The sequence below is a fragment of the Otolemur garnettii genome, unplaced genomic scaffold (assembly GCF_000181295.1).
Source record: "Otolemur garnettii isolate 467f Iridium unplaced genomic scaffold, OtoGar3 scaffold00100, whole genome shotgun sequence".
Taxonomy (NCBI): Eukaryota; Metazoa; Chordata; class Mammalia; order Primates; family Galagidae; genus Otolemur; species Otolemur garnettii.
In genome coordinates this window covers 5812546-5822227 of record NW_003852495.1, presented here as the reverse complement: position 1 = coordinate 5822227, position 9682 = coordinate 5812546, and the positions used below count along the sequence as shown (strand labels likewise).

Below are 9682 nucleotides of genomic sequence, written 5' to 3'. Positions count from 1 at the left end.
AAAAAAAAAAAAAAGAGGGTTTAGGAACAGTGTGCTCTGGCTCCCCCTCATGGCAGCAACTGGTATTGGGTCAATCCTCCTACTCCTGCGCCCCCTTCCCCAAGACTCAACGCCTTGATGCTACCTGATGACCTCACCTGGCCATGGGCTCAGACTTAGACTCACCAAAAAAGCTGTGGAAGAATCTAGGATTTGTCATCCCATGAGGACAAGATCATGTGCACTAGGTCATCAGAATGGCCAGTCCAGTCTTGGGAACCTCCTCACCATGCCCCTGACAGCAGCATCACTCCAGAAGGCTGATAGGACTCAAGTGTTCTCCACAGTCCTACCCCTGGACCTGTCATCAGAGAAGCCCCGAGGTCAGGGACCTCTGTTCCCTTACTGCCAACCCCATTCCAGGTCTCCAAAGAGGCCTGACATTTCCTAGGCTCAGGTTTCTAGGCCTCCAAGGTGGTGGGGGGAGCATCTAGGGCAGTCCAAAACAGAGTGAGGACCAGCCTGGGGGAGACCTGGGGCTGAAAGTTCCAGATCAACCTGAACCAGACTCTAGGCCCACAGAATCACAGGGTCTACATTCCCTATCTACATGTTCTTACCTCCTCCTTGAGTCAGCTGAATCTGCCTCTGCCCCAACCGATCCCTACCACTGTTCTCCCTGGGGTCACTACAGCCTTTATCATACGTCATTAAGCCCAACAGTTGCTGGGTCTCAATTGTTTGGTTTTCTTCCTTCTGACCCTCTGTCTGCTGCTCCTGTTTAGCCTCTGTTAGGTTTATCTTTGCTTTGCACCTAAGTATGGAAACTTCTAGTGGCTCGGACTTGGAATCTCTCTCCCAGGGGACATCTTACCTCCAGTGGCCTCAGTTCCCCATCTCTACTGACAAAGCCCTCATTTCTGTCCTCAGCTCCAACCCCAGACCAGGAGTCCTACAGCCTCCTGGATGCCACCCCCTGGAAATCTTCTGGCCCTCCCACATCCAGAGTCCCACTCTGGCCATGTCATGTTTCCCAAACTTTCTTCTCCTCCCTGGTCCTGTATCCAGCCAGCCCTACCATCTCCCTTTCTTCCCCTCTGGGTCTTCAGCTCCATAACCCATCCACTCAGCTTCCTGTGTGTCCCTGTCAACTCACTCCCTTCTCCTTTCCAGCGCTGCCCTTGCCCTGGCTTCCCACAGAGCTCCTAGCTTCAGTCTCTCTCTCTCCTCATAGCACTAGAAGTATCCTTCTAAAGCCCCAATCCCTCCCTTGCATAGATTACTCCATGGCTCCCCAATACCATCAGGCCAAAATCTCCTCGGCCTGGAAGTTCTGGACCCTGCTCACTCTCCCCACCTCCTCTCTACCGTAGCACCTGAATGCCTGGTACATACTAAGCCCTTACTTGTGCTGGGCCCTCTCCTTGGAACAGCTTTCCTTCTGTTCTTTGCCAGTTATTTCCTTCAGGTGCATTCTCAGGGCACATCTCATCCTCCAGGAAGACCTTCTTGACCACACCCTAGGCTGAGTCAGCCACCTCTTCTGGACTATCACAGTTCCCTAGGCTTCCCTCATCACCACAGCCCTGGTCTGTCTATCACTGTCTGGAGATATATCTGTCTCCCACTAGACTTGGGCAGGGCTCAGGGCTGTCTGGGTCACCACAGCATTGCCCAGCACAGGACATGCCTAGAGGGGGCACTCAGTGAATGTCCTGACTGAATGGATGGCCGTCCTCAGCCTCCCTCAGAGACCTCAGGCCAAACTGAGGGGGAGGGTCTCTCCTCAGAGGAGGCTTTCCCCAGCTCCAGATCCCTGCATGATGTCCCCAACCCCCACAGACAGAGACAAGGGCAAGGGTCCAGGCCCAAGCTTAGAAAAATAGGACTTTCTTGTTGTGCCCTGGTGTCCCCGACACCCTCCCCATAAGAGTTTTAAAAACCATGAGCAATTTGGTGAGTCTGAGAGGCTAGGTCCCTCGGGGTGTCCAGGTCCTGCTGTCCCTGGGACCAGAGAAGCCCTAGAAGGGGCCACCTGGCTAGGGTCCCACAGGTTCGTGGCTGGGCCCCCAGGGCTCACAGTCCAGCTGGACCACGGTGTGGGCCCTGGGTGCAGCAGGCTCAGGGGCTGGTGGGGGGCCCAGGGCGCCGTTGGTCTGGGAGCAGACGCTGCTGACGGGCGCAGGTGTCTTGGCCTTGCCGGGCGGCTGGCCCCCGTGCACCTTGTAGCGCATGAGCAGCACGAAGATGAAGACAAGCACCGAAGCCACGATGACACCACCCAGCGCGATGATCATGGTGCCGCCCAGGAAAGGTGCATGTGGGGCCCCGCATGGCCGCAGCGCTGGCTCGGTAGAGAAGCGGGCACAGCCCACGGGTCGTGTGGCTGTCAGCCCAGTGGCGCCATCCTCATACACGGCTAGCACACACAGATCGTAGGTACGGCCCGATGCCAGGTCAGTCAACAGGAATGAGTGGCTGTCTGCTGGGATCATCCTGGAGGGGCAGACAGGTGGGGGTCAGGTCTCTGGGTGCTCAGCACCCCCCTCCCCGTGTACCCACAGCTCACTTCATTCTAGCCCACTGAGCTCCTTCTAACCACCCCCAATTCCCTCTCATGTGACAGCCCCCGCAGCCACCAGACTAACGTTTCTTTCTTCAGTCTGTTAGCCAATGGTGCTCTAGGCCTCCCTCTCACTTACCCATAACCTGTCACCCAAGTCCCCTGGTTTCATTTCCCTGTAGTCCACTGCCCAGTCCTCCCCTGCTCTGTGGCCCAGTTCCACTCTTGTCATGCTTCTCACTTTATCTGCAGCCCCCCACTTAAGCTCTTCCAGACTTATTTCATTTTAGACCCAAATGCTCACTCCCCTCTAGTGCTGCCGCCCAATTTCCCTCGGGCTGGCACCCCAACTTCCCTGCTGGCACCCCGACTTCCTTTCTCCAGCTGCCTGATTTTCCTGTAGTGGACAGGTAGAATTCTCTGTCATCTAACACCTGATTTCCCTGTCCCCATGTAGCCTGATTTCCTTCTAACCTGTCAGTAAAGTTCCCCCAGCCCCACTGCGTTATTATTCGTATTCTATCTACAGTCTGCTTTCCAGTGAGCCTTGCCATCTGACTCCCTTTTCATTAAACTAATGCACCTCCGTCACCAGTGCTTTCTTTTTCTCCCTGTTGCCTTATTTCTTTCCAGCTTGGCATCTAATCCCTTTTATCTCTGTTGCCCAGCTTCTATGTATCCTTTCCTTTCCCACTTCCTTTTATCTGTATCACCCAATTCCACACTATTTCCCTTTGCGGCAGGGCACCCTGTTGGAGATTTACCTTGTTCTGTAATGTTTTATTCCTAAACTGCTTTAACGGGAGAGGTACAGGGAGCTCCGTGATGGTCTGTGGGAGGGTGACTATCTAGGAGAGCATTCATCCCATCGCCCACCAGGCAAGGTGGCCAGGATTCGTGTGACTATCAGGGGTGGGTCCTCCACGAATCTACTGAGCGATGTTCTCTAAGAAAAGGAGTGGAATGAGCTCACTGGGTTTCTGGGACTGACAAAATCAGGCATGGGCCCTCTTAAGGTGTGGACCCCAGGAGAGGGAAGGGGGATCTAGGTACTAGATTTGTAAGGTACAGACCCCAACCCTTACAGCCAAGCCTTGGGACTACACCCTTGGGCCAGCATGGTAGTGAGGACAAGGAGTCACCCACAATCATCCACATAAGCTTGGACTTAAGCGAGAGTTGTCAACAGTGCCTGGGACAGCACCCAGGACTTCTGACCACATGTGGTCACCACAGATGGACCACGTTTTCTGTGACTTGAGGGCTGAAGTTGTATTGACTCACCTCTTGGAGCATAGAAACTCCAGGTTTTGTGTTTGCAAGAATGGAAGAGAGAGTGCGGCAAACTAGATATGCCTGCTGCCCTAGCAAGTAGAGCTTGCCCAAGATTTAATTTGATTTAGAAAATCAAAAATGTAGAGGTTATCATATTAGAACTCTAAACGTGCGGAGTTCACACTGCACAAACCCGAAGCCCAGTCTCTAAGTTACTTAACCTCCTCCCCACAATCTTCCTTTTAATCCCTGGTCTGATTCCCTTTGTAACCAGGCAGCTTCATTTCATTTTTCCTGGGATCCCTGTGCCTTCCTCCTTGATCTTTTCTTCTCGCAGCCTGGCTTGTATCTAGTCCTGTCATCTGGAAAATCTGGTTTTTCTCTCTTTATCTTTACTACCTAAATTTGTTTTCACCCTTCTTCCCCCATTTACATCACTTCTGGCCTAATTACTTTATACTCTTGTTGCCTGACTTCCTTTTTATGTTTGTTACTATTCATACCTGCTGCCTGATTTCTTTTTACTCATGCAGTTTGATTCCTTTATTGTTATTATCATTATTATTGGAGACAGAATCTCGCTCTGTTGCCCAGTCTGGAGTACAGTGGTGTGATCATAACTCATAGTCAGTCACCTTGAGCTCCTGGGCTTAAGTGATCCTCCTGCCTCGGCCTCCCAAGTAGCTGGGGCTATAAGTACACTCCACCATGCCCTGCTAGTTTAAAAAAAAAAGGTTTTTTTTTTTTGAGACAGAGTCTCACCATGTCGCCCTTGGTAGAATGCCATGCTCATAGCAACCTCAAGCTCTTGGGCTTAAGCAATTCTCTTGCCTCAGTCTCCCAAGTAGCTGGGACTACAGGCACCTGCCACAGTGCAGGTTGATTTCTTTTACCATCTCTGTCTAATGCTATGTTTTGTTTGGAGCTATCATTATTGTTTGGCAGGCCTGAGCTGGATTCAAACCCACAAGCTCTGGTGTATGTGGCTCGCACCCTAGCTGCTGAGCTATAGGTGCCGAGCCTTAAAATTTTTTTTGTATACATGGGGTCTCACTATGATGCCCAGTCTGATCTTGAACTGTAGCCTCAAACAATTCTCCTGCTTCAGCCTCTCAAAGTGCTGGGATTACATGTGTGATTTATCATTATTTTTTGATATTTATGATGGCAATTTATCATTATTGTTTAGCAATTTATCATGATTGTTTGATATTTTTCAGCCCTGTGCCATGATTTATTTTAACATTTGCTGTCTAATTTTTTTTTCTGGGACAGGTCTTACTCTGTCTCTTGGGTTGGAGTGCAGTGGCATAATCATAGCTCACTGCAGCCTTGAACTCCAGGGCTCAAGCAATCCCCCTGAATAGCTAGGACTATAGATGTGTGCCACCATGCCTAGTTAATTTTTCTTATTTTATTTTTCTATAGAGATTGGGGTCTCACTGTACTGTCCAGGCTGGTTTCAAACTCATAGATTCAATTGTGGTCTCCTACAGTGCTATGATCATGAGCCGCTGTGCCTGGCTATTGGCTTATTTTGTCTGATTACTTTTATCCTCTCTGTCTAATGCTTGTTATCCTTCTGCCTAATTTATTTTACCTTTGCTGTCTGATTTCCTTTATAACCTCATAGCATTTCTCAGTTGTGCTTCAGTGTACCCCCAACCACCCCCAGCTCGCTCTCCCACCCAAGCTACCCCACTGCCTGGACCCTGCACCTGTAGACAAGGATGTCATCCGCTGAGCTGTTGTACTGGATCTGGTACATGCGGATGCCTGGGATAGGCCGCTGGTCTGGCCACTGGACGAGAGCAGCTGTGGCCCCATGTTCAGTCACCTGGACGCCACGGTCGGTAGGAGGCCCGGTGTCAGCGGCTTTGGCAGAGGCAGAGGCAGCCGAGGGCGGAGTGAGGGCATCAGGATCCCCGTCCCGCGGGGGGTCACAGCTGGTGCTATTGGCTAGCTGGGGTGGTGGTGGGGGGCCCACAGTCAGCTCAACAGCAGCTGTGGCCTCACCAGCTGCATTGGCTGCAATGCAGGTGAAGATGCCACCATCACCTGGCTCAGTGACCAGCAGCTCCAGTGTCCCATTAGGGAAGGCGCGAGCACGGCTTGAGTTGCCCAGCAGCCGGCCCTGAGGTGACACCCAACGCACTCGAGGCTCTGGGTCCCCCACCGCCCGGCAGCGCAGGGCAGCTGGCCTACCCGCAGGCACTGCCAGGGGTGGCGAGCGGTGAGTCACCACAGGTGGCTCACACACAAACTCCTCCTCACCTACGGCCCAGAAGTAGCGGCCACCCAGAGCAGGGGGGGAGGCACAGGCCTCGAGGTCATCCTCCCGAGCCAGGCGCCGCAGCCACACCAGCTCACAATTGCAGTGCAGAGGGTTCCCACCAAAGGCCAGCACCAGGGCAGAGGCGGGAGAGCCACGAGGCCTGGCGAGCAGGGGCAGGCGGGAGAATAGCGGGTCAGGTGGGATGGTGGTCAGGCGGTTGGAGGTCATGTCCAGCCTCGCCAGCTTGTGCAGGCGGGAAAAGGCGCCAGCAGGCACAGAAGCCAGCAAGTTGTGGTCAAGGCCCAATGTGTTGACATTTCCCAGGCGGCCCAAAGCCTCCCAGGGCAGCTGCTCGAGGTTGTTGTAGGAGAGGTCCAGGTCTTCGAGGGTCTCAGCACAGTCATCCAGGGCACCGGCCGCCAGGGCCGCCAGCTGGTTGTTGCTCAGGATGAGGTGGCGCAAGTTGACCAGGCCACGCAGCTGGCCCTCACCCAGCGAGGTCAGCCGGTTGCCATCTAGGTGCAGGGCACGCAGGGCACGCAGGTCAGCAAAAGCGCCGGCCGCCACGTGGCGGATGGTGTTGCGAGACAAGCTCAGATGCAGCAGGCCCGTCATGTTGGCTAGGTCTCTGCGGCGCACAGCTGCGATGAAGTTGTCTGCCAGCCTCAGCTCGGCTGCCCGGCGGTCCAGCGAGGGTGGCACAAACAGGAGGCCTGCCCCTGGGCACAGCACGCTTAGGGGCAGTGACTGTGTCTGGCAGCGGCAGCGGCGGGGACATGGACTGGGTGTGGCTGGCTGGGGTGGAGATGAGGCCGGGGCCAGCGGCAGCAGGCAAAGGAAGAATGGGAGGATGGCCATCGCGGGCAGGGCGGCCTGTAGGGAAGAGGGAGGTGTTAGGGCAGGCTAAGGCCCGAGGAGGGCATTGGGGTGGTCTGAGACCAGGAGAGAGGGGTGCAGTGGGGTGGAAGCAAAAGAGCTGGTGGAAGATGGTCAGAGGGAAGAGTGGTCAGACACGATGAAAAGCCAGAGGAGATGGTCAAAGACTCAGAGACACGTGTCATGGAGGGGCAGAGAGAGCAGAAGTGAATAGAGGTGGTTAGAGGGCAGGAAGGTGGTTAGAAAGGGTCACAGATGGTCAGAGAATAGGAGAGTTGGCCAGGGTGGGTAGCAGATAAGCCAGAGGGCATCAGATGTATTCAGAAAGAGATGGTCAAAGATGGCCATAAAGAGAAGAGGTGGCCACCAGGCAGGAACAATGAGAGGCCAGTTAGAGAGAAGAGACAGTTAGAGGTGGTCAAGAAGATGAGAGGGGGATAAGGACAGGGAGGGGCCCAGGGGTGCTCAGATCTGGGAGAGAAGTGGTCTAAAATGGTGTAAAGCCAGAAAGGAGATGAGAGGGAAGAGGGAAGGACAGACATGCAGAGTCAGTTAGAGACTAGGACTGCTGATCAGGGGCAAGAGTGCAGGGAGAGGTCATCAGAGAGAGGGAAGGCAGCCAGAGGATAGAAATGATCAGAGAGCAACAATGAAGAGGAGAGAAGAGGGGAGAGAGAGGAAGAGAGGGAGGGAGAGGGAGAGAGAGAGACAGACAGACAGAGAGAAGAGACATGGCCAGTGAAGGCCAGAGACAGTCAGATGCCTGTAGCCTGGGAGTTAGGGTCAGGGGAGGCAGGAAGGCGTGAGAGCTGATCAGAGAAAGGAAAGGTAGGCAGAGGCGGCAGAGATGGACAGAGGTGGGCGGAGGGTGGAGAGAACGGTAGATGTCAAAGGTGGTTGGAGACATCACAGACCAAGGCTTAGAGTCAGGGGTAGACAAAGGGCAAGAGAGGTGGTGAAGGATGATTAGAGACAGCACAGTGGACAGAGAGGTGATGGGGAGAGGCAGCCGACAGAGGTGGCTGCAGAGAGAGCTGTGGACAGAGGGGTTTCAAAGACAATCAGAGAGAGAAGGGAGCAGAGCCGGTCACTGGGAGGAGAGGTGGGGAGAGGAGACCAGAGTGAGCAGTGTGGATGAGAGAGGCAGCCAAGGTGGTCAGACAGGACAGATGGTGAAGAAGCTGTAAGGGAGGGTTGTCAGAGAAATGGAGATGCTGTTACTGGGGATGGGGCGGTCAGAGGGGGACAGGGCTGGCCAATGTCCAGAAAGTGTTTGTGGCAGAAACACAAGGAATGTATTTTTCCTAGGGAAACCCCAAGAGTGCCACAGGGACCTAGTTGTCACCTACCTCTATCCCCAGCCACAAAGCTCCTCCCAAGTCCCTCCCCACCACGAGGTTTCTCAATTGACTTACCTGAACTGGAAACCGCCCCAGAGAGCAGAGTCCTCAGGCTCCAAAGGGGGCGGGGGTCAGAGGTTGAGACATCTGGTCATGCCTTCCCTGTCCCCAAGACTTTTGTAAGGGACTGTAATGTCTCTACTCAAATCTGTGGTAATGGAGTCTCCAGACCTTAATACTTGAGGTCTCAGATCCCCCAAATATTGGGCCTCTACGGTCTAGTTTTAGAGACCCAGACCCCAGTTTGGGTTGTTCAGGGTCAGGGTCTCCCAGCTCCAGTCTTGAGATTCTAAACAGCGTTGGGCTGCTAAACAGCCAAATGGGGGAGTTTAGGGTCTGAGTTTCAAGCCAGGTCCTGGGATCTGATACTAGGGTACCTGCATTCAGATACTAGGGTGCTGAGTTAAGATTTGGAGGTATCTAGCCCTGATTTCAGCATTCAGGGCTGCAGCAAGGACTTCAGGCGCAAACTCAGGTTCAGGCCCCTAAGAATCCCATGGTTCAGAGCCTGGAAGTTAAGGCCTAAATCCCAGGGTTCAGGTCCCAAATGGTGAGTTTCTGGGTATTGATTTGGGAATCCAGTCCCGGATTTCAAGGTCCCAGGCACAAAATTCAGAGTTCAGCTCCAGATTTGGGGTCTTAGATGATAAATCTTGGGGTTCCACTTCAAATCCTGGTGTCTATGTTCCAAATTATGGGTTCAGACTCCAAATCCTGGGGTTCCAATATCCAATGTTGGGATTCCAGCCCCAAATACTGGGGTTCAAGCTCCAGGTCTTGGGTCCCACGGCTGGATCTCGGGGTGCTGGCCCCAAAGCAGGGTTCCGTCTTGGGTTTCTGGATCTCTTGATTCAATCTTGGAGCGCAGGCCCCCCAAGGTCCAGGTTAGGGCCCTGCGTCTCGGGCGGCGGCGTCCGGGCTTCTTCCTGGGCTGCGGCGGGGGCTGGTCAGGAAGGAGGGGGTGGGCTGCGGTGGGTAGAGGGGCGGCCCGGCAGCCCCAGGGCCGGGTGGGGCGAGGCCTGGGCGCAGACTGACAGACGGAGACACGCGGTGCGGGGGCACCGAGCGCAGGCGGGGGCGCAGGGGGGAGGGGCCGCGCTCAGAGACCCCTCCCCCGCCGGGGCCGGGGCGGGGGCCGGGCGGGGGCCGGGCAGGCGGGCCGGGTCCGGGCGCTCCCTCGGCCTCCTCGCCGGGAACCCAGGGCCGCGCGCGCACCCGCGCTTAAAGGCGCAGGTCCCGCGCGCGCGCGCGCGCTTAAAGGCGTAGGCAACCTCAGTCTCTCAAAGGCACGTCCCCGGCCCCACCTCCCAGGGA

General features: G+C 54.9%; 1 protein-coding gene across 1 annotated transcript; it reads right to left on the bottom strand.

The window, feature by feature from the left end:
- Nucleotides 1-1845: 1845 nt before the first annotated feature.
- On the bottom strand, nucleotides 1846-9272 carry LRFN3 (leucine rich repeat and fibronectin type III domain containing 3). The gene is made up of 3 exons (XM_012809105.2): nucleotides 8384-9272; nucleotides 5536-6965; nucleotides 1846-2475 (listed from the first exon to the last, which is right to left on the bottom strand). The coding sequence occupies exons 2-3, from the start codon at nucleotides 6948-6950 to the stop codon at nucleotides 2019-2021; spliced, it is 1872 nt and encodes a 623-aa protein (XP_012664559.1). The 5' UTR covers nucleotides 6951-6965; nucleotides 8384-9272; the 3' UTR covers nucleotides 1846-2018.
- Nucleotides 9273-9682: the final 410 nt, after the last annotated feature.

What these genes read in the sequence shown, in the direction of transcription:
- LRFN3 (XM_012809105.2), bottom strand. Translation starts at nt 6,950, where the DNA reads ATGGCCATCCTCCCATTCTTCCTTTGCCTGCTGCCGCTGGCCCCGGCC. An exon ending in GATGACATCCTTGTCTACAG is followed by an intron (nt 2,476 to 5,535) that starts GTGCAGGGTCCA and finishes CTGCCCCTCCAG; the next exon opens with GATGATCCCAGCAGACAGCC.